This window comes from Dasypus novemcinctus, chromosome 23, assembly GCF_030445035.2.
Source record: "Dasypus novemcinctus isolate mDasNov1 chromosome 23, mDasNov1.1.hap2, whole genome shotgun sequence".
Lineage (NCBI taxonomy): Eukaryota > Metazoa > Chordata > Mammalia > Cingulata > Dasypodidae > Dasypus > Dasypus novemcinctus.
Window position 1 is genome coordinate 863410 of NC_080695.1, and position 23637 is coordinate 887046.

The 23637-nt window shown below is 60.6% G+C and overlaps 2 protein-coding genes across 2 annotated transcripts in view; both read left to right on the plus strand.

Annotated features, from left to right (window-relative positions):
* The first annotated feature begins 2059 nt into the window (after window positions 1-2059).
* LOC101434323 (mastin-like) lies at window positions 2060-3949 on the plus strand. The gene is made up of 5 exons (XM_058286727.1): window positions 2060-2120; window positions 2282-2462; window positions 2621-2883; window positions 3547-3673; window positions 3745-3949. The coding sequence occupies exons 1-5, from the start codon at window positions 2060-2062 to the stop codon at window positions 3947-3949; spliced, it is 837 nt and encodes a 278-aa protein (XP_058142710.1).
* An 18638-nt stretch (window positions 3950-22587) lies between these two features.
* LOC131275671 (mastin-like) overlaps window positions 22588-23637 on the plus strand; it is a 1686-nt gene continuing 636 nt past the window's right edge. Inside the window, exons 1-4 of the mRNA XM_058286728.1 lie at window positions 22588-22791; window positions 22863-22923; window positions 23083-23263; window positions 23488-23634. Of these exons, the coding sequence (XP_058142711.1) occupies window positions 22863-22923; window positions 23083-23263; window positions 23488-23634 (389 nt within the window). The 5' untranslated portion in view covers window positions 22588-22791. The remainder of the gene's footprint in view (window positions 22792-22862; window positions 22924-23082; window positions 23264-23487; window positions 23635-23637) is intronic.

Below are 23637 nucleotides of genomic sequence, written 5' to 3' on the forward strand. Positions count from 1 at the left end.
CAGGTCCAGAGCAGGTCAAGCCTCCCTGCCAGGTCAGGGCCCCTGGGCAGGGAGGGGGACGTTGCCCAGCTGGGCCTCCAGGGGCATCCGTGCCTCCCTCCTGGGGGCCACCTGTGCCACCTGATTTCCGTGGACTCGAGGGAGCTGGTCCAGACTCCCCGTCCTACCCGGGCCCCCGGGCTCTCGGGGTTGGGGCCTCTGACACGTGCAGAGATGGGGGTCCCGGGCAGCCTGCGGCCCCTGCTGGAACCAGCGTCCTGGAGCTGCACGGCGCCGTCTGGGCGCAGGCGGGTCCCCGAGCAGGGGCAGGGGCGCCCGGACTCCCCTTGGTGGGCGCGTGCTGGGCTCCGTCCCCCAAGGTCGGGGACGCCCGGGGCCTGCCGGGGTCCAGCCCCACCCGCTGCCCTGGTCCCAGGAGCCCGTCCTGGGCGGAGGTGAGAGGCCTCCACGCGACGCTGAGCACAGCGCTCGGCTCCCGGGGCGGCCCCACTGCCCCCCTTGTCCTGCTGGCGAGTCTGCCGCCCCCGGGCCGGGGTCTCCCCTCCTCGCTCCCCTTGCAGGGTGGGCTCAGGACCAGCACCCAGGGCCGGCTGGGATGGAGGGAGCTCTGGGCAGCCTGTCCTTGGGGGGCAAGGCCCCCTGGCAGCCCTGACTGCAGAGCGGGTCCTGGGGGACCCCCTGGCCCCGCCCTGAAGAGCCCCCTGTTCCAGGACGGCGTCCCCTGGCAGGAGCCCCCTCTGACCGGGGGTGTCTGAGCAGCAGGGCTGGAGGCCCCGCCCCTCCCGGGGTCCACTGCCTCGGGGGCTCCAGGGCCGCCGTGTGCCTTGATCTGAGGCCTCGGGAGGAAATGGGGTCACCCCCTTCCCTGCCCCAGCTGGCGGGGGTTGGGCTCAGGCCCCTCCCCGAGGATGGAGACCCCGAGGCGCATCTACAGCGGCCCCAGGCTGCCCCGGTGGGTCTGGGCTCCAGGAGCCCCCAAAGGCTCCCGGCAGCCCCCAGTGCCCCTCCCTCCCGCCACACCCCTCCTCCTCCCCAGCGCGTCCTGCCCCCTCAGGGTCCCTGCCCAGGTCAGCTCCAGGAGGAACCGGCCCAGGGGCTGCACCCAGGCGCCCCCAGCCCCCCGCTGCTTGCAGCAGGGACAGGAAAGCAGTTCAGGGCGGGGCCCAGGGATGGGGCTTCATGTCCAGCCGAGGGCGTGGCTCGAGGACCTGCGGTGACCCTCGTCCTAGGGCCCCCGGGGGCCACACGGGGGACACTGAGGCACGCACGTCGCAAGTGCACACAGACAATGCACACGGTCACCTCCAGAAATGCCCTTAGCCCTTAGCACTCCCCGTCTCTGAGGAGCAGCTGCGCTGCCGCAGTGGCCGTTTGTTCAAATGGCTTTGGGGGAACGCCAAGAGCCCCAGTCCTTGGCTCAGTGGGGAGGTGGGGCCCTGGGCGCACCCCAACTTCTAGGTGCTTATATTCTGCTCCCGCGCGCGCCCGTGTGGAGACCGGAGGAACTGCGGCCGCCGAGGCCCTTGGGGTCGTTGAGCCTCCAGCCCGGGGTCGGGGGTGGCGCGGGTGGAGGGGCACGCGGGGCGCTCTGGGCAGGGGGGACCCAGGCTTCCAAGCGCCCAGGCCCAGGCCTCGGGCGCAGCCGACGAGGCGAAAGGAGGCTCAGCAGCGTCCACGGGAGCCCGCGAGGGGCCGGGGTCGGGTCCCCACGCGCAGCGTGGGCGGCGCCTCCCTCCTTGGGCGCGTGCGGCTCCCGGCCCCCCCCCCCCCGGGGTCCCCATGGCCCTTCCCTGTTGTTCCCTGCGTTTGGGATCCGCAGGCCACTGTCCGCCTCCATCCTAGAGAAGGAGGCTGCTTCTTTCCTGCCGCCCAGCGCAGGGTCCCTGCCACCCCGAGTGGGCGGGGTCACACGCGAGGTCCGAGGAGGCCCCCATCTCCACGGGGGCAGCCGCAGAAGGCCCCGCCCCGCCTCCCGCTTCCTGGGCTGGGGGATAAAGGGGCGCCCGCGCCCCAGAGCAGAGCCCCTTCCCCCCCCCACCCACCCCCGCCTCCCCTGCAGATGCTGCGGCTGCTGCTCCTGGCCCTGCCCTGCCTGGGGGGCTCCGTCCTCGCCTTCCCGTGTGAGTCCCGACCCCGGCCCTGTCCCTGCCCAGCTGCCCTGTCCCCCTCAGCACCAGCCCCGGGAGGGGTCAAGGGTGGCGCCTCCTGGGGGGCTGAGAGGCCAGCTGGGCTGGGGGGGGGGCCGCCTGGTCCCTGCTCACTCCTCGCTCTGCTCACCCAGCCCAGGGCCCAGGGTCTGAGCTGGTGGGCATCGTGGGGGGTCGGGATGCCCCCACCGGGCAGTGGCCCTGGCAGGTCAGCCTGAGGATCTTCATGGCAGAACACAAGCGGTGGGTGCCCTGGTGCGGGGGCTCCCTCATCCACCCCCAGTGGGTGCTGACCACAGCCCACTGTGCTGAGCTGTGAGTGACCCCCCAAGTTTTGCAGTATGGGGGGTGGGAAGTGGGGGCTTGGGGTCCTGGGGTGGGGTGGGTCAGGTGTGCTGAGCTCAGCAGGCCCTTGGGCTCACCCCCAGGCTCCCTCTGAGAAGCTTCTGGTCTCCCCTGCACCCCAGCCCCAGGGAATATTTGGAAGCTTGGGCCTTTAGGGTCCAAGTCGGGCATGTGAGGCTCTACAAGTATGACCGGCTGATAAAGTACATCCAGCACCCCAAGTACAATGTCCACCTGTCTGCCAGGGGGGTCGTAGATATTGTCCTGCTGGAGCTAGAGGCCCCCGTGGCGCTCTCCAAGTTTGTCACACCCGTCGCCCTCCCGCCTGCCTCTCTGAGTGTCCCTGAGATGTCCTGCTGGGTGACCGGCTGGGGGGACATCAACTCCAATGGTAAGTGCCAGGATCGCTGTGGAGGGGCCGTGAGTGGGCTGCCCTGGGCCAGCGGCTGGGAGGGGCAGGGGGTCTTTCTTGAGAAGACCTCGGTGCCTGCCTTTTGGACCCGGGGGAGCGGGTGGGCAGGTTCACGCAGCTGCCCAGGACCCGGGGCCCTGCTGGGCCGGCTCTGGGGGATCCCAGGCCACACTCAGCCCCCAACACCCCAAGTGGAGGCTGCTGCTCCCCTTCTCGAGGTGGCCCACCCTGAGGCTGCATGCTGGGCTGGCCCCCCCCCCCCCCCCCCCCCCGTCCTCCCGCATCCCTGTCCCTGCCCCTGAGGCTCTCCTGCTCCAGGGAACACGTGGCCTGGGGGAAGGTCCCTGCAGCTGTCCTCGGGGTTCCCATGGGTGTGGCTTCCAGGCTGGGGCACCTGCACCCTGTGCTTGTGGGAGCTGCAGACACACTTGGGATTCTTTCGTCACGCCTCCCTAAGATAGGGCACGGAGGGGAAACTGAGGGTCTGGGAGCCAAAAGGGTTCTTTCAAGTTATGCAGGGCAAGTGGTTGCAGGTTCCCCCTCCACCGTGGATGTGCATCCTGCCCTGCCCCCTCCCAGCCAGGTGCATGATCTGAGGAGGTGGTGGGAGGGGGGGGCGCCTCACTCGCCCTCTCCCCACAGGTCCCCTGCCTCCCCCCCGGAACCTGCAGCAGGTGGAAGTCCCCATCGTGAGCAATGAGCGCTGCAGGAAGGAGTACCAGCAGGTGGACCTCCCCATCACAGAGGACATGCTGTGTGCAGGCGCCAAGTTCCGGGGCCAGCTGAGGCGCCCCGACCTCCGCCAGGTGCCCCTGAGGAGGGGCCAGAGCCTCAGGGCAGGGGGGACGCGGGCACTGGGGCTGACCTGCTCCTCTCCCCACAGGGCAACTCGGGGGGCCCCCTGGTCTGTGATATGAAGAGCACCTGGCTCCAGGTGGGTGTGGTGAGCTTTGGGGCATGCTGTGGACTTCCCAACTACCCCGGAGTCTACACCCGAGTGTCGTCCTACGTGCCCTGGACCCAGCACGGCCCCCTGCAGCCCTGACCGAGGCGCGTCCGGGCGCGGCCCCTGCGCTTCTCCCCGGGGCTCAGCCTTCTGCTCCCCACGGCGCTGCCCCCCGGCCCCTGCTCCCCGCCCTCTGCCCCTGGCTCCAGCGTGCTGGCCTTCCCGGACAGCGGGGAGCAGAGGCAGGGGACAGGCTCCCAGGCTCTGTGTCCCACAGGGGGGTGGAGATGGCCCAGGACCACCAACACCTCCCCCATCTGTGCCTATTAAACTCGGTGGAAAGCAGCTGGCGGTCGGTGTCCTTGTCTGTGGCAGTGACCAGGGGGCCTCGGGGGCTCTGGGTACTGGGGGGGAGCGGGGCCAGCCTGGGCGTTTGCACCTCTCGGCCTCCTCCTGCCCTGACCTCTGTGGGGTGGGGGTTGTTGGGTGGCTGGTCCCCAAGACTCAGCGCAGCCCCTGCCCTCAGGTCTCCCCTTTCACCCTCCCCCCCTCCCTCCCACCCCCTCTTCTCTCATCCCCCTTCCCTCTTTCCTCCTTTCTCTCCATCGCTCAGTTTTTCCATCTCTCTATTCCTGGATTGGGGTCAGATCTGTGGATCCTGGGATCTTGTTTGCAATGGAAGATGCCACTTTTTGTGGACCTGGCTGAGGGCACGTCCCTCCTGTCACCCGAACATGGGGACAAGCCTGGAACCCCCGCCCTGGCCCCTGCACACCCTGCTGACTCACTTTTTATCCAGGTCTCAGTTTCCCAAATTTCCCACTATCAGCAAGACATGTCCGTGCCCCCCTCTGTAGACCGGCTGGCGTTGAACTTGGGGCGCGGAATGCCCTGGGTCACCCTCGTCAGCTGGTCGTACCTGTAGAGCCCTAACTGCCCACCTGGACCCTAAAGGCACAAGCTTCCAAATCTTCCCTGGGGGAGACCAGAAGCTTCTCAGGGGGAGGTGGTGGTGGGGGCACAGGGGCCTGGGCTCAGCGCACAGCAGGGACCTCCCAGGGGCTCAGAGCCAGGGGCGCCCCTCACTCTGGAACGGCCAGTCTACAGCCCTACTGAGTCACCCCCAGGCCTGGACCCTGAGCCCAATTCCCATAGCGCCCTCTGGGAGAAAAGGAGAGAAAACCAGCCCTGCCCCCCAGGACGGAGGCGGTCCCCAAACGCAGGGAACGACAGGGCAGGGTCACGGGGACCCCGGGGCGGGCCGGGAGCCGCACGCGCCCCTGGAGGGAGGCGCCGCCCGCGCTGCGAGCGGGTATCCGACCCCGGCCCCTCGCGGGCTCCCGTGGGCGCCGCTGAGCCTCCTTCCGCCTCGCCGGCTGCGTCTAAGCTCTGGGCCTGGGCGCTTGGAGGCCCGGGTCCCCCCTGGCCAGAGCGCCCCCGCGTGTCCCTCCGCAGCGCCGCCCCCCACCCCGGGCTGGAGGCTGAGCGGCCCCAAGGGCCACCGCGGCCGCAGTTCCGCCTGTGACCACACGGGGGCGCGCAGGGGTCGCCCTCTGGGAACAGGCCCGCCCAGAAGTCAGGGTGCGCCCACTGAGCATCAGGGCTGGGGCTCCTGGGGGTCCCCCAAAGCCACTTGGACAAACGGCCACTGCTGCAGTGCAGCTGCTCCTCAGAGACGGGGAGGGGGTCCACGGTTAACGGCATTTCTGGGAGTGACCATGTACATTGTCTGTGTGCCCGTGGGACGTGTGTGCCTCAGTGCCCCCAGTGTGGCCCCCGGGGGCCTAGGACGAGGGTCACCGCAGGTCCTCGAGCCACGCCCTTGGCTGGACTTGAAGCCCCGGGAAGCCCCATCCCTGGCGCCGGCCCTGAACTGCTTTCCTGTCCCTGCTCCAAGCAGCGGGGGGCTGGAGGCGCCTGGGTGCAGCCCCTGGGCCGGTTCCTCCTGGAGCCGACCTGGGCAGGGACCCTGAGGGGGCAGGACGCGCTGGGAGGAGGAGGGGTGTGGCGGGAGGGAAGGGCACTGGGGGCTGCCGGGAGCCTCTGGGGGCGCCTGGAGCCCAGACCCGCCGGGGCAGCCTGGGGGCCGCTGTAGATGTGCCTCGGGGTCTCCATCCTCGGGGAGGGGCCTGAGCTCCAGCCCCCGCCAGCTGGGGCAGGGCAAGGGGTGACCCCCATTTCCTCCCGAGGCCTCAGATCAAGGCACACGGCGGCCCTGGAGCCCCCGAGGCAGTGGACCCCGGGAGGGGCGGGGCCTCCAGCCCTGCTGCTCAGACACCCCCGGTCAGAGGGGGCTCCTGCAGGGGACGCCGTCCTGGAACAGGGGGCTCTTCGGGGGAGGCCCCCAGGACATGCTCTGCTCTACTCAGACCCAGACCCCCTGCACATGGCAGAGGCAGCACCTGGGGGCCGCCAGGGGCGGGGAGGCTCCTTGGTGGGGAGCATGGAGGGGGCTCTAAGACAGGATCAAGGCAAAAGAAGCGCCTGGCGAGGAGGGGCCGGGACAGAGTTGGGGCCAGGTCACGTGAGTGGAGTGCAGGGCGGAGGCTCAACGCTGACACCCCAGCACTGAGAAGCCGCGGGGGCTTCGTGACTCACGCTGGGAAGAGCCATCACGGGCAGCTGGCAGGGGCCACCACCCCACAGCCCAAGGCGTGTCCACGAGTGAGCGAGAAAAGGGTCAGCGCTGATGGCCGGGACGCAGGGCGCGTCAGGGAAGAGGAGCCCGGGGCCCTGGACCAGCCGTCTGCGTGGCCCAGGGAGCCGGGCGAACCCTGTCGGGGGACCCTCCTCATGTCAGATCCCCCCCACCCACCCCCAAAAGGGCAGGGGGTTGGGGCGATGGAAGCCGCTCATGTCACGATCGTGGAGGTGGCTCGACGGTGCACATTTGCCAAAACCCGTCACACTGCGCCCTTGAAGTGGGTGAGGGTCTGCGTATTAAACCCACCCCCACGCGTGAGGGCTGTGATCCAAGCACGCGGGCTCTGAGCGCGGGGAGGCCACGTCTAAGGGCCCTGGGAGGCCCGTCCGGCCAGGTGGGCCTGGCCCCACAGGTGAGCCTTTGCAGCAGGGCGTTTTCTCCAGCTGGGCCCAGATGCTGAAGCCAGAGGGGCTGAAGCAGGAGGGGGCTGGGGGGGACGGGGCGTCTCCAGCGCTGGGAGGGGGCCCCACAGAAGGACCCCAGAGCCGCCCTCGCAGCCGAGAGCGGTCCCTGGGTGGGGACAGCAGGGCAGGGACCTTCAGCCCTGAGCCCCCAAGGAGCTGGACTCTGCCCAGAGCCTCAGGGAGCAAGGACAGGATTCTGCCCCGTCCAGGTAAGAGTGTGCCCAGGTAAGAGCCCGTCCAGGTAAGAGCCCGCCCTCGCCTGCAGCTCAGCCCTGCAGCGTGAGGGGCGCCACTGGCGAGCCCACGGGACGCGGCTGGCTATCGTGGGCTGCCCGTGGCTGTGGTCTGAAGCCCTCCACCTGAGGCCATCGGCTGCCAGCCTGCACACCGAGCACAGGGCAGGAGCGACTATAATCCACGCTGTGCAGCCGGGCTCCAGAGGCGTGCATGAATTGCAGTGAATGTCCCACACTAATGCAAGAAGTCGTGGATGCAGGAGGAGTGGGGAGAGGGGGGTATATGGGAACCAACTCTGTTTTTTAATGTAACATTTTGTGTGATCTATGTGCCTTTTAAAAATAAATTTAAAAATACATTTTTTAAAAAGAAAGAAAACAGGGATAGCATCTGTACCAAACGCCCAAGGCTTGGGGGAAGATTATAAAATGAGTATTTGGTGATCCTCTACTTAGAGAAGTCTGAAGTATCCACAACAAAGCTTCTTGAGCTAATAAATGAGTTTGGCAAAGCAGCAGGATACAAGATCAACAAGCAAAAATAAGCAACGTTTTGTACACCAGCACTGAACAATCTTGAGGAGAAAACCAGGGGAGAAATTCCATTTTCAATAGCAAGAAAAAGACTAAAATTGTTAGGAATTAATTTAACCAGGGAAGAGGACTTGGCCCAGTGGTTAGGACGTCCATCCACCACATGGGAGGTCTGCAGTTCAAACCCGGGCCTCCTTGACCCGTGTGGAGCTGGCCCATGCACAGCACTGATGTGCGAAAGGAGTGTCCTGCCACGCAGGGGTGTCCCCCACATAGGGGAGCCCCACGCGCAAGGAGTGAGCCCCGTAAGGAGAGCCGCCCAGCGCGAAAGAAAGTGCAGCCTGCCCAGGAATGGCGCTGCCCACATGGAGAGCTGACACAGCAAGATGACGCAACAAAAAGAGACACAGATTCCTGGTGCCACTGATAAGGATAGAGGTGGTCACAGAAGAACACACAAAGAATGGACACAGAGAGCAGACAACTGGGGGGGAAGGGGAGAAAAATAAATAAAAAATAAATCTTAAAAAAAAAAAGACCTTGTAGTAGGTGGTGGGTTCTTGGATCTTATACCCAAAACATGCGCAACCAAAGAAAAAAATGGATAAATGGGACCTTCTCAGAATTAAACACTTTTGCAACTCATTGGTCTCTGTCAAAAGGGTGAAAAGGCAGCCGAGTCAATGGGAAAAATATTTGGAAATAACATATCCAATAAGGGTGTAATAGCCAGGATATATAAAGGGAAGTTACAGCTCAGAAATCAAAAAGACAAACAACCCAGTTTTTAAAATGGGCAAAAGATGAATCTCCTCTATTTTTTAATGTAACATTTGTGTGATCTATGTATTTTTTAAAAGACAATAAAAAAGAGAAAAAAATGGGCAATAGACTTGAATAGACTTCTGTCCAAAGAAAAAATACAAATGGAAAAAAAGAAAGAAATACTGGACATCACTAGTGACTAGGGAAATGCAAATCAGAGCTACAATGAGCTCTCATTTCACACCTACGAGAATGGCCACTATTAAAAAGACGGAGAACTACACGTGTTGGAGCAGATGTGGAGAGACAGGAACACTTATCGCTGTTGGAGGGAATGTGGAATGGAGCAGCCACTGGGAGGACTGCTGGGCAGCTCCTAAAGAAGCTGAATATAGACTTGCCACGTGACCGTGCTACCACTGTTACTGGGTTTTATCTAGGTTCTTGACTGCGCTGCAGAAATGAACTTCAAGAGCACATCAGGTGAGTTGGGCCAGTAATTTATTCAGGTAGGGAGGGAAGAGAAATGGGAGAGAATAATAGATCAAGGGTCCCAGGTGGAGAGGAAGGGGCTGAAAGTGCTCAAGTGGACTGATACACAGACTACAATTCCGCATTAGAGGTCATAAATCCCCAGGTTTACTTGCGTGGCCACATGGCAGAGGAAACATGGCAAGAGCGGTGCACAGAGGGCAGGACGGGTCCACAGGCGAGAGCGCACGGGAGAGCCTGGGCTGGCGCCTGCCTGTTGAACTGTTGATTATCCCACCCCTTTGCTAATGGCAGGGGCGGGGCTCCAGCTGTTGGCTGCTTTGATTGCTCACTCCACCCATCAATCCCCTGTGAGCGCCCAATGATACAGTCCTCGGGGAACATCCGGGACTTCCCCTGGCTTCTGGAGGAAGTCTTCTTCTGAGTGGCAGGATCTTGGGGAGGGTCCTCCAGCAGCCTTCTCGGGGTTACTGATGTCCACGTGGACTCTGCCAGCTTCCAGATCCATCTGTTGATTCCCTGTCCTACTGGCCGCCTTCACCACTACGAGGTACATACCCAGAAGAACTGAGAGCAGGGACACGAACAGACATCTGCACACCGATGTTCACAGCAGCATTATTCACAATTGCCAAAGGACGGAAACAACCCAGGTGTCCACCAGTGGCTAACTGGATGAACAGACCGTGGTCTATTCACACGGTGGAATACTACGCAGCTGTAAGCAGAACTGAAGTCGTAAAGCACGTGACAACATGGATGAACCTGGAGGACATTACGTTGAGCAAAGCAAGCCAGACGCAGAAGGACAGATACCATGTGATTGCTTTACTGTGAACCAAGTATATTGTTTAACAATATTGTATGATTCAAAATAAAAGTTTGTAAGCTAAGTATCTTTTAAAAAATAAATATGTATATGTCTTTTTGAAAAATCAGTATTTGGCAAGTGCTTACCACAAGTTCTGGTACACAGTAAACCCTTGATTGCCCATTTTTAGCATGAAGAGTGGAGAAAGACTTACTTTAAAAGACCCCAAAACAGTAGAAAAAACTGATGGGTTTCTTTCCATCGAAATTAAGGGTTCTTGTACAATGAAGGGCACAGAGAGAAGAATATTCAAGTCTAAAACCAGCAGAGGCTGAGTATCTGAAATGTGCAATGGACTTATGCAACTCAGTAAGCAAAATCAGAAAGGGGCAGAAATGTAGAACAGGTTCACAGAAGTTGACCACAAATAGCTAACTGTATGGGAAAGAATTGTCAACCTCACTGGTGCTCTTAGAATGAAATTTTTAAACACAGATAAGTTCACAAGACATATTGAAGTGTAATTTTCCTGTCCTGTAAAGTTGTGGTCAGATTTTGTGACCGATATTTTGCTCTCCTTATAAAATGAGTGGGATAGCGTTACTTCTTTTTTAATTTCAGGAGGAGTTTGCGTAATGCTGCTATTATTTCTTCCTTAATATTTGGAAGAAATCACCAGTGAAGTCACTTTTCTCAAATTTTAAAAGTCGGATTCCATTGCTTTACAGGTAATGGGCTATTCCAATTTTCTTATTCATCTATTGCCAGCTTTTGCCCGTTCCAAGGAATTTACCTGTTTCCTCAAGCTGTTCAAATTCATTGGATTTAAAATTATTCTTAATACCATATTATCACCATTATCATGACTGAGGGCTCTGTGCTGATGTCCTTTGTCCTTGATGTTGATAACTTTCATTTTCTCTCTTTTCCTATTGGTCAGTCTTGCTAGAGAGCTATTGATTTTATTAATAATCAATATTATTAATCTTTCAAAGAATCTACCTGTCTTTCCTGATTTTCCCTACTTGATTTCTATCTGCTCTTGTTGTTTGTTTTTTCTGCTTCTTTGAAGTCAGTCGGCAGTTTTGCTCTTGCTTCTACGTGTGGAAGTTTAGATCATCCAGTAAAACTTCATTCTTTCTTCTAACATATGGATTTGGAACTATAACTTTTTCTGTGAACATGACCTCAATACACACCACAAGGTTTTTTGTTTTGTTTTCTTTTGTTTTTTTTGCAGTAGTAGGACCAGCGATTGAACCTGGAACCACATATGCAGGAGGCCGGCGCTCAACCACTGAGCCACAGCGGCTCCCCTGATTGGCTCCCTCACCTGTTTTTTGCTCGTTGTTTTGCTCATTGTTGGTTCATTGTTTGGCTTGTTGTTGTTTGTTTTTTTTAGGAGGCACCAAGAACCAAACCCAGGACCTCCCATGTGGGAATGCACAGTCAGCTACTTGAGCCACAACCACTCCCCACCATAAGCTTTCATATGTTGTGTTTTCTTTTTGTTTTTGTGATTTTTTTATCAAAACAATTTCATTGATACATAATAATAAATCATACAATTCATCCAAAGTGTGCAATCAGTGGTATTTGGTATAATCACATAGTTCTGTATTCATCATTTCAATCATTATTAGAACATGTTGTTATTTCTATAAAAATAATAAGAAAAAAAAACAGACAAACAAGAAAATTCTTCTCCTCTCAATCTCTGTTTCCCCTGCTGTACATAGTTGCTATTTCTTGCTATTGTTGCAAAGTTATTTATTTGTTTCTTTATTAAGCAGTTTTACTGAGATATAGTCACATTCCCTGTGATTCATAATCACAATGTTGTGCATTTATCATCACAAAAAATTTAAATTTATTTCATTACTCCAGATAAGAACACTCCATGTGTGATTTTTTTAAATTAGAGAAGTTACAGAAAAATCATGCGTAAAGTACAGCGCTCCCTTATACTACCCTATCGTTAACACCTTGCAATAATGTGTTTCATTTGTTAAAACTCATGAAAGAACATTTTTATAATTACACTATTAACTAGAGTCCATCTTTTACATTTGTTTGAACATCTATGATTAGTTTGTCTCAACTCCTTTATGTCATCTGCAGGTTTATCTTCTTCCTTTAACTGGCCTATTTTTTCCTATTTCTTGGCATGGATTGTAATTTTTTGTTGGTGTTTCTGCATCTGGCTCGCTGCATGTGTTTATTCTGGGTGCAGCTTCTCCCTTTAGCTGAGGCTTTCTTGTCTTCTCCCCCTTGCTGGCTGTGTAGTAGGGGTGGTTGGTGCTGTAAGATGTGGAGGCTGACGCTGCCCACGTTGCCCCAGGAATTGATGAAGCTTCTCGCACTTTCTCCTCTGTCAGGGGAGGGACAGAGCTGCAGCCGTGTATAAAAATCCACGTCGGGCAGGTCCAGACTGGCTGTAGTTGCCCAGAGACACCAATGAAGCTTCACAGCCCTCCTCCCCTCCCCTGGGCAGGGCTGAGCTCAGCTGTGGCAGCAATCCCTGCCGTGTGGGTCCAAAATGACCACAGTGCTGCAGGTAAACTGACGAAGCTCCAGCCTCCCTCCCTGCCGGGGGCGGGAGTGGACCCTCGGGAGCGCCCTACAACCTGAGCTGTGCTGGCTGAATCCACCTGCAGCTGCCCTGAGGGCCGAGGGGCCCCAGCCCCCTCCTGTCCTATGGGGGGGACAGAGGTGGAGATGGACTCGAAGGCACTCGGTGAACCAGTTCCCATGGGCTGAAAGCTCCTGCCATGGCCGAGAGAGGCTGAGGACACCCAGCTCCTCTCCTCTCCTGCTGGGGTGCGGGGATGCAGCCCCCCGTGACCCACTACTCAGTGCCGGTGCAGAGCACCTGCGGCTGCCTGGAGCACCTGGCGCAGGCCCCGCTTCCCCCTGCTGGAGGCGGGGCTGGAGCCAGGCGAGGGCTGCGCCATCCTGTGGAAGGAAGCGGGTCCCAGGGCCACTGACCTCAGTCAGCCCCGCTTCCCCTCCGGCGGGGGCGGAGTTCCCTGGCGAGCAGCAGACCCTTTCCCGCGGGGACAGGCTGGGACCTTGGCTGCTGCAAGGACGAGGCTTTAGCCAGCCGAGCCCACTGGTCAGTAGCTGAGCTGGTGGACAGCTGTCTCTTCCTCCACCGTTCACGGGAAATGAGCCTCCAGCTCCAGCCCGGAGCACGAGGCGGCTTGCCCACGCCCGCCTCCGCGCGTGGAGGCCCCTGCGCGGGGATCCTCTGCGGGAGAGGCTCCCCCTTCCTCAGCCTCAAGGGGGCGCAGGTGCTCTTCTGGCCTCCTGGGCCCCCGGACAGGTGCTTTAGGGGTTCTGGGGTTACTGGCCGCCCTGAAGACGCGCTGCCTCCAGGACGCCTTCCTCCGCGCCCCCTCCTCTGTTAGGGACCACGCGCCCCGCTTCCCGGGACCCTGGGAGCTGCTCACTTACAAGGGGCTCCGAAGCCAGGGAGGGGCAGGGCGGGCGGCCTCGCGCTGTGCTTCTCCATTCCCGTGTCCTGCCCCCGGGGTCCCCATCTGGAGCCCCACGGGGGACCACAAAGGTTTGGGGGGCCCGGGGTCATCTGTCAACTACGACCGTCCCGGCCTGTGTGGGACCCTCCCGTGGCACGAGCTGGGGAGGGAGAACCCCCACCAGGGAGGCCCCAAAAGTCCACAGAAGTTCTCGGGCCCCTTGCGGGCGAGGCAAGCCCTGGGCTCAGCAGAGCAGCGCCCGGCTGGTGCGGGGCCGGGGGGAGGGGCGGGAGGGCCTCAGGAGGGGGTGCAGGGCAGCAACGCCGCACCGGGCAGGGGCGGCAGGGACGGTGGTGATGCGGAGACCCGGGCCACATCCAGCCTCCCGGCCAGGGGCGTGCGGCCCTGCCCCCGGGGGTTGGCGGGTGCGTCCTGCGGGGTCTGAATCCATGTGGGGCCCAGGGAGCACCTGGAGGCCGACCCCGGGTACAGAGGCGCCCACCCAATCGGGGAGACTCAAATGGACCCTGGACCCCGGGGTCGTGACCCAGGCTTGGCAGCCCCCTTCCGACCGCCCCCTGCAGTCCCCCCCCCCCCCATCTGCCCCTCCCTGGACCGTGATCCCTGACAAACACCGGCCCCCAAGCCCCGGCTCCGCCCACCTCGGGACCAGGGACCTTGCCCCCCACGCGGCCTAACCCAGCCGGGAGGAGGAGGGACCCCCAGGCGTGGGTGTGGCCCTGCCGGAGACTCCCCCACCCCCCGACGGCGCAGGCTCCTGGGGGCTCCCGGGGCGGGCAAGGGGGATCACACGAGGCGCCGGGAGCCCAGCAGCCCTGGCGGGGGCGAGGGGCGGCGCAGGGCGCGGGCCGGGGCAGCTCCGCCGCGCGCAGGCCGGGCCGGGGCGGGGGCGCGGGCGCTGCAGGCGCAGCTTCCGGGGGGAGCCGGGGCTGCAGGGCGGGGGGCGCAGCGCCGGGGGTCGGGCCGGGGCCTGCCGTGGTCTGGGGTCCCCCGGCCGCCTCGAGACCTGTGGCCGCCGGGCGCTGGCCGGGCCCCGCCTCCTGCCCCGGGGCGCGAAGGGGCCGCCCCCCTGCGCGAGGCCGAGGGGGCTCCGAGAGGGCGGGGCCTGCACGGGGGGGCTGGCCTCCAGCCGAGGCTCCGCGTCGGTCGCCGCCGTCGGGGCGCGGGCTGCGCGGGCTCCGGCTCCTCGTGCCCCCGCGGCCCGCAGCCCCGGCCGCTGCCCGCGTCCTCGCCCGCGCGCCTCGCCTCCCTCCGGGCGCCCGCGCTCCTCTGCCCGCGGCGGCGCCAGCAGGACGGAGGCCCTGGGGGGGCAGCGCGAGACCCTCGACCCGCCGCACCCTCAGGTCGGGGGCAGCCTCGGTCTTGTGGGGAGACAGGTGCGCCCCCGCCCTGCGGACACGCGGCTGGGTCTGGAGCGGGCCAGCGCCGGGAGGCGGGGCCGGGGGCGGAGCCTGAGGAGGCGGAGCCTGAGGAGGCGGAGCCTGAGGAGGCGGGGCCAGGGGCGGAGCCTGAGGAGGCGGGGCCTGAGGAGGCGGGGCCGGGGGCGGAGCCTGAGGAGGCGGGGCCAGGGGCGGGGCGGGGTCTGAGGAGGCGGGGCCAGGGGCGGAGCCTGAGGAGGCGGGGCCGGGGCGGGGCCTGAGGAGGCGGGGCCAGGGGCGGGGCGGGGTCTGAGGAGGCGGGGCCCGGGGGTGAGAAGGTTGTTGGGGAAGCGGGACTGGGGGCGGGGCTGGGGAGGCGGAGTCTGGGGCCGAGGTGTGGGGAAGAGGCACATGAGGGTCCGGGAAGCAGGAGGGCTGGCACTGCGGGACAGCGTCTGCCCCGAGGGCCGCACGGGCAGGGGTGCCAGCTTCTTCTCTCCAGTGAGCGAGCGACCCCCTCCCAGCCAGCACCACGGCCCAAGGTCCCAGGATCGCACGTGGTTTCCGCCAGACCAGGGGACCCTCTGAGCAGATCGGGAAGTGCGGGCATGCCGGGGTCCCCACACGCCAACCGCCCCCCCCCCCCCCCCAGTGCTGGCCCGAGACAGCATGGCCCCTCCTGGCTGACCTGCAGGAGCCCACACGGAGGGGACCCAGGGGGATGGGGAGCTCAGCCCTCAGGGAGCCCACGTGCTCCCTGCCGGCCGCAGGTGTGAACCCCAAAAGCTCCTCAGGCCAGACTCGGCCCGGCGCGTGCAAAGGGACACCGAGCCATGGCCAGGCAGATGGCAGTGGCAGCGATGGAGGAGGCACAGCAAGCCCAGACAGACGGTGGAGGCAGAGGAGCATGGCAGTCAGATGGCGGCGTGGTGGCAGGGGCAGGGAGAGTGACCCGTCCAAGCTGTGGGGCAGGAGGGGCTGAGGGTCAGCGAGGGAGGCAGGGACAGGTGACGAGAGGAACCAGAGCGCAGGCAGCAGGAGCTCCGAGGGCGAGACCGGGGCCTGGCGTCCTGCCCACCTGCTGGGGACGGGGCCTCGTGGCCTCCTGCGTGACGCGACGAGGAAACCACAGTCGCGCCACGGCTTCCGCGGGTCACTCGGGGAAAACGCCGCGGCCTGAGGGCGCCGCTGCCCGCACGGCGCGGCAGCCAGGGAGCGGTAGAGAGCCATGCGCAGGGCGGTGGGGGGCGGTTCCGGGGGCCTGAGGGGGACCCCCACAGCCCCAGCCCTCGGCCCAGGGATCCGCAGACCCCCCGGATTTGCGCCATTTCCCCCTCTCCGTTAGTCCCGTTTTCTCTCTGTGTTAACAGACTTTCTTTTCAGGGCGGCTGTCGGGTTAAAGGGTCCCCGCCCCCTGCCCCAGGAGTGGCCTGGTCGTCAGTGTCCTGCATTTCTCATTTCCTTCAGCAGGTGCCAGGGATTGACCCGGGACCTCTCCATGCCAAGCAGGTGCTCAACCGCTGAGCACACCCGCTCCCCAGTAGCTTGCGTTTTCCTGGCACGATGGTGCAATGCTGAATCAACACTGTGTCAGCAGTAACTAAAGCCCACACTTTGCTCTGGGGTTCCCTCGGTGCCGCGCAGGTCTCTGGACTTTGACAAATGCCTGGTGGCACGTATCCTCCACTGGGGAGTCAGCGCAACTTCACTGCCCTGAAAAGCCCCCACACTCACCTATTCGTCCTTCTCCTGACCCCCAAATCCCTGGCAAGCACTGAGGCATTACTGTCTCTATACTTTTGCATTTCCCAGAATGTCACTTCAGCTCAAGGCTGGTCCCTCTCCCAGCTCCTCCGGCTTTACTTTTTAAATTCTATACTTTGCCTCATTCCCTTACTGGACTCTAGTTGTTTTTTGTGGGTTTTTTTTTTTTGTTTTTTTACTTTTTAAAAATACTTTAGATTGCATAAATATTACATAAAAACAGAGGGGATCCCCATATGCCCCACTCCGTCCGTCTCCCACACTTGCCCACATTAACAACATCCTTCATCAGTGTGGCACATTTGTTACGATTGGTGAACACATTCAGCATTGCCATTAAGCATGGGTTATAATTTACTTATAGTTTACCCTCTGTCCCGCACAATTTTGTAAGTAATGACAAAATATATAATGGTTGTATCCATCATTGCAACATTAGTCAGGACAATTAAAAGTCCCCAAAATGCCCTCATATTACACTTGCTTTTCGCTCTCTCTCCCCTCAGAACCTCCCGTGGCCACTGCCTCCACATCAATGATAGAAGTTCTTCCACTGCTGGAATGACAATAGGTCTATAGTAGAATAACTGTAAGTCTACTCTAGTCCACTGTTCATGCCCATTCCTGAAGATGTTGGGATGGTGATGCCCACTCCAACTCTAATTGAGAGGGGGCTTAGGTCCAGAGGGCTGATGGATGAGACTAACTTGCTTGCATCTCCAGGCTCTATCTGTTCCTCGGGATGGTCATTGTCCATCACCATCTCCTTGTTAGTTGTCCTGGGTGAAGCTAATGAACTGCAGGGTACGTGTTGTGACACTGTTGAGATTTAGGGCCCAACTGGCACATGAACAGTCCAAAGATTTAAGACTCTTGGACATACACCTCTCCACTCTAGTACTAACTATCGCTTCAAATTACAAAGGGCAGAAGAGCCATGTGTAGGGAAAGCACAACTGAGTCCAGCTCTGTCACACTGAGGAGCATATTCCAAAGTAGGGCCCAATGGAAGGGTGCCAAACTCCTGAGCTGTCTGCCCTGTCTGTGGTGCCTGGATGTCTCTAGAGCCCTCAGGAGCCCTGCTATTTGAGGCAATAGTTACTGTGGCAGTCAATGAGATCCTGCTGATATGCGCATGAGCATAACCTCTCGAGTGACCTCCCAATCCACTTTGATATCTCTCATCCATAAAAACTCATTTGTATTTAACCTTCCACCCTTTTGGTCCAGGTGCATTGGTAGTTGGTGCTTGGTAATAATCCCTTGGTGCCAGGGAGGCTCATCCCCTGGAGTCACGTCCCATGCTGGGTGGGGGTGGGTAGGAAGGTAATGCATTTATATGCTGGGTTTGGCTTAGAGAGGGACCATATTTGAGCAACAAAGAGGCTCGCAGGAGGTAATTCTTAGGCACCCTATAATACTAGGCTAATTTTCAATTTCACAAAAAAGGTCCATAAGTACAATCATCAATATCAAGGGCCTGCTGCAATGGTCCATCCTCCTTCACTAGGCACTGCCCCTGTACTCGAGGGCCTGTGGCTGTCCCATTAGACAACAGAGCAGAGCTCCCAGGATGGGAATTCACTATTCTTTCAGTTATCGTGTGGCTCTCCACACGCCATGACCATGCGCCATGAACACTTGAACACTCACAAGCCTTATAGGTGTGCCTCAGGTGAGCCCCCTCCCATGGACCCCCACACTGACACCTGTACTAATGACCCTCCCCTGCCACAGCTCTGACCTTTCTGTGATCCAAAACTGCTTCAAAGATGACACCAACAAAATAACCAACTAAAATTAATGAGAAGGGAAGTGGATTTGCCCCAACGGATAGGGTGTCTGCCTACCACATGGGAGGTCCAAGGTTCAAAGCCAGGGCCTCCTGACCCATGTGATGAGCTGGCCCACGCACAGTGCTGATGTGCACAAGGAGTGCCATGCCACGCAGGGGTGTCACCCACGTAGGTGAGTCCCAAGAAAAGCAGTGCACCCCACGAGGAGAGCCGCCCTACATGAAAAATGTGTAGCGTGCCCAGGAATGGTGCCACACATATGGGAAGCTGACACAGTAAGATGACAAAACAAAAATGAGACATAGATTCCAGGTGCCACTGACAAGAATACAAGCAGACACAGAAGAACACACAGAGAATGGACACAGAGAGCAGACAACCGGGATATGAATGGGGTGGGCGGGGAATGTCAAAGAAACAAAGAACAAATCTTTTAAAAAATAAAATGAAATAAAATAAATGAGAAGATGAAATAATAATGACTTTTTTTAAAATACAAAAAATGAAAAATTTGAAATATTTTTTAAAAATTTTGACATTGTATCTTTCATCACTGTGAGATCTGCTGTCTGGTACGTACAGTGATATTTTCTTCTAAATATTCATTTTATCTTCAAAGAAGCTCTAGGTTACAGAAAAGTCAAGTACAAAATACAGGGGATTCCCATATATCCAACATCCTCCCCCTTTTCCCTCTCCCCTATAATAACATTTACATGTGGATGGCACATTTGGTACAATTGATGTATGAATATTGAAACATTGCTACTTACCATGGTCGATGATTTACCTTATGGTTCATATTTTAGACTGTTACAAATTTTGACAAAATTTAAACTGGCTGGCTTCTCCAGAGGTATGATGTGAACCAGCCCAGCTGCTGGATATGTAGCAGTACTCCCCCACTTACTTGAAATTCTTACTTTCGGCTCTTAAGAGTTTTTAATTTATAACTGACTTTAAATGAGAAGCTTTGCTCCTGGTTTTAGTTAGAGAGTGATCAGTAAGTAAAAAAATGCAGGTGGTTCTGCAGACGCAGCTGCCTGGCATCGCAGTCGGTCTCCCGGGTGTGCTCCGCCGGGAAGAGCTGCCGGCAGTGGGTGCGCGGCTCAAGTTAACGTCTTCCTGCTCAAGTTAATGTCCCTGTTTTGATACTCTCTGAGAAGTGCCTGACGACGATGTACTTACAGACACAGGAACAATCTTTGCTATTATTGTATACAGCCATAAATGTACATAAACTAAAAAAATTTTTTTAATGGCCCGTATCCATTACTGTGAGATCAGGCAGAACAATTCTGATGCCCTGAAAATGCCCTAGATCTAGTCTACTCTTGCCTCCCCCTCCCCTCAGCACCTGCGGTAACAGCTAAGCTTCACTTTTTGAAGAATGAGATTCACAGTCACTTGCAATAATTATGGCGGCTTGACATATTGCTCTGGTTTACTTTATTAGGCTCTGCTGCGTTCTCGAGGACGCTTGGCTCTACTTGAGAACACAGCAGGACTCCCCGGGACGGCGTTTCCTCGTTTCCTGCTTGTGGTGTGGGGCTGCCCCCTGACACAGCACACTCTGACGAGGTGAACGCTGACCTGTTCCACAGAAGCCCGCCCCGGCGCGCCTGTCCTGTCGCCCCCTCCCCAACACCCGACACGTGTAACCTCCCCCGCCATGTGTCCCAAAAGAACATTCCCAGCCTCGTAGTTTTAACCCCAGACCGCAAATCCCCGCCGTTCATCTCCCGCCCTCCTGGACTCTAATTTTTTTTTTAAGATTTATTTCTCTATTTATTTTCTCCCCTTCCCCCTTCCCCCTGCACCCCAGTTGTCTGTTCTCTGTGTCTATTTGCTGCGTCGTCTTTGTCCCCTTCTGTTGTCACCAACACAGGAATCTGTGTTTCTTTTTGTTGCGTCATCTTATTGCTGTGTCAGCTCTCCGTGCATGCGGCACCATTCCTGGGCAGGCTGCACTTTCTTTCACACTGGGCGGCTCTCCTTACGGGTGCACTCCTTGCATGTGGGGCTCCCCTACGCGGGGGACACCCCTGCGAGGCACGGCATTCCCTGCGCGCATCAGCACTGCGCATGGGCCAGCTCCACATGGGCTGGACTCTAATTTTAACCCATTTCATTGTCTCCTACTTTTCCCAGGAGGCCAAGATCTCCTGATACATAATAACCAAAGTTCACTTGTACACACTGAGGTTCTAGTTTCTGTCTCTCTGAGATCAGCTGACATGAAAAATGTTTTTTCAACTCTTCCCACAGTAACCAAGGAGACAGCGAAAGAGCAGCAGAAGCCAAGGCGCGACTGTGGTCTCCTGGTCATTTCACACCTCCACGGGGCCTGGTCAGCAGCTGCCCCAAGCTGGTGGCCAGATGCCAGAGCCTGGCCACACCCACAGCACATCTACCTCCCTCTGGTGCCCTACCCCGGTACCCTGAACCCTCCCCCCCCCCCCCCCCCGATTCCCGAGGCCCCAGGTCCAGAGCAGGTCAAGCCTCCCTGCCAGGTCAGGGCGCTGGGCGGGGAGGGGGACGTGGCCCAGCTGGGCCTCCAGGGGCATCCGTCCCTCCCTCCTGGGGGCCACCTGTGCCACCCGATTTCCGTGGACTCGAGGGAGCTGGTCCAGACTCCCCGTCCTACCCGGGCCCCCAGGCTCTCGGGGTTGGGGCCTCTGACACGTGCAGAGACAGGGGTCCCGGGCAGCCTGCGGCCCCCGCTGGAACCAGCGTCCTGGAGCTGCACGGCGCCGTCTGGGTGCAGGCGGGTCCCTGAGCAGGGGCAGGGGTGCCTGGGCTTCCTTGGTGGGCGCGTGCTGGGCTCTGTCCCCCAAGGTCGGGGACGCCCGGGCCTGCCCGGGGCCCAGTCCCGCCCGCTGCCCTGGTCCCAGGAGCCCGTCCTGGGCGGAGGTGAGAGGCCTCCACGCGACGCTGAGCACAGCACTCGGCTCCTGGGGCGGCCCCACTGCCCCCCCCCCAACCCGTGTCCTGCTGCGAGTCTGCCGCCCCCGGGCCGGGGTCTCCCCTCCTCGCTCCCCTTGCAGGGTGGGCTCAGGACCAGCACCCAGGGGTGGCCGGGGTGGAGGGAGCTTTGGGCAGCCAGTCCTTGGAGGGCGAGGCCCCCTGGCAGCCCTGACTGCAGAGCGGGTCCTGGGGGCCCCCCTGGCCCCGCCCTGAAGAGCCCCCTGTTCCAGGACGGCGTCCCCTGCTGGAGCCCCCTCTGACTGGGGGTGTCTGAGCAGCAGGGCTGGAGGCCCCGCCCCTCCTGGGGTCCACTGCCTCGGGGGCTCCAGGGCCGCCGTATGCCTTGATCTGAGGCCTCGGGAGGAAATGGGGTCACCCCCTCCCCTGCCCCAGCTGGGGGGGCTGGAGCTCAGGCCCCTCCCCGAGGATGGAGACCCCGAGGCGCATCTACAGCGGCCCCCAGGCTGCCCCGGGGGTCTGGGCTCCAGACGCCCCCAGAGGCCCCCGGCAGCCCCCAGTGCCCCTCCCTCCCGCCGCACCCCTTCTCCTCCCAGCACGTCCTGCCCCTTCAGGGTCCCTGCCCAGGTCAGCTCCAGGAGGAACCGGCCCAGGGGCTGCACCCAGGCGCCCCCAGCCCCCCGCTGCTTGGAGCAGGGACAGGAAAGCAGTTCAGGGCGGGCCCCAGGGATGGGGCTTCCCGGGGCTTCATGTCCAGCCGAGGGCGTGGCTCGAGGACTGCGGTGACCCTCGTCCTAGGGCCCACGGGGGCCACACTGGGGACACTGGGGACACTGAGGCACACACGTCCTGCGGGCGCTTGAACAATGCACATGGTCACCTCCAGAAATGGTCTTAACCCTGACCCCTCCCCGTCTCTGAGGAGCAGCCGCTCTACCGCAGTGGCCGTTTGTCCAGCTGGCTTTGGGGACCCCCAGGAGTCCCGCCCTGATGCTCAATAGCAGCGGGGCTCTCCACGAACCCCGACTTCTTGGCGGTTTGCCTCCCGGTGGCGAGCCCCCCCTCGCGTCCCCGTGTGGTCACAGGCGGAACTGCGGCCGCGGTGGCCCTTGGGGCCGCTCAGGCTCAAGCCCGGGGTGGGGGGGCGGCGCTGGCGGAAGGACACGCGGGGCGCTCTGAGCAGGGGGGACCGGGGCCTCCAAGCGCCCAGGCCCAGGGCTCAGGCGCAACCGTCGAGGAGGAAGGAGACTCAGCAGCGCCCACGGGAGCCCGCGAGGGGCCAGGGTCGGGTTCCCACGTGTAGCGCTGGGGCTCCCCCCTCCAGGGGCGCGTGCAGCTTCCGGTCTGCCCCGGGGTCCCCATGACCCTGCCCTGCTGTTCCCTGCATTTGGGGTCTGCAGACCACCAACTGGCTCCCTCCTGGGGGTCAGGGCTGCTTCTCTCCTGTCGCTCAGCACAGGGTCCCTGCCCGCCCCGACTGGCCATAGGTCACTCGTGTGGCCAGAGGAGCCCCCCATCTCCACGGGGGCAGCGGCAGGAGGCCCCGACGCCGCAGGCTCCTCCCGGAAGGAACCTCAGCCCCCCTCCTTCCTGGGCTGGGGGATAAAGGGGCGCCCGCGCCCCAGAGCAGCAGGCGGCACAGACCTGGGAAGGTAAGGCCCTGCCCCTCCCCCTCCCCAGTTGGGGAGCCCTGGCCCCCCACCCACCCCCACCTCCCCTGCAGATGCTGCGGCTGCTGCTCCTGGCCCTGCTCTGCCTGGGGGGCTCCGTCCTTGCCTTCCCGGGTGAGTCCCGACCCCGGCCCTGCCCCTGCCCAGCTGCCCTGTCCCCTCAGCACCAGCCGGGGAGGGGGACAAGGGCGGCGCCTCCTGGGGGGCTGAGAGGCCAGCTGGGCTGCTGGGGGGCCGCCTAGTCCCTGCTCACTTTTCCCTCTGCTCACCCAGCCCAGGGCCCAGGGTCCGAGCTGGTGGGCATCGTGGGGGGTCGGGATGCCCCCGCCGGCAAGTGGCCCTGGCAGGTCAGCCTGAGGAAATTCAATAAAGACCACGGCCAATGGACGCACCGGTGCGGGGGCTCCCTCATCCACCCCCAGTGGGTGCTGACTGCAACCCACTGTGTTATGCCGTGAGTGACCCCCAGCCCTGACGCGATGTAGGGGTTGGGAAGTGGGGGTCGGGGTCCGGGGGTGGGGTGGGTCAGGTTTGGGGCACCGTCTCTCCAGGGTCTGGGCTGTCCCTGGCTCTGAGCCCCTGGGAGCTCCCTGCTCTGGGCTGAGCCCAGGACCCTGAGACCCCCACCCCCCAGGCTCCTTCTGAGAAGCTTCTGGTCTCCCTGCACCCCCGCCCCAGGACAACATTGAAAGCTTGGGACGTTAGGGTCCAAGTCGGGCACGTGAGGCTCTACGACCACGAGGAGCTGACGAAGGTGACTCAGATCATCCGGCACCCCAAGTACAATGCCCACCTGTCTGCCAAGGGGGGCGCAGACATCGCCCTGCT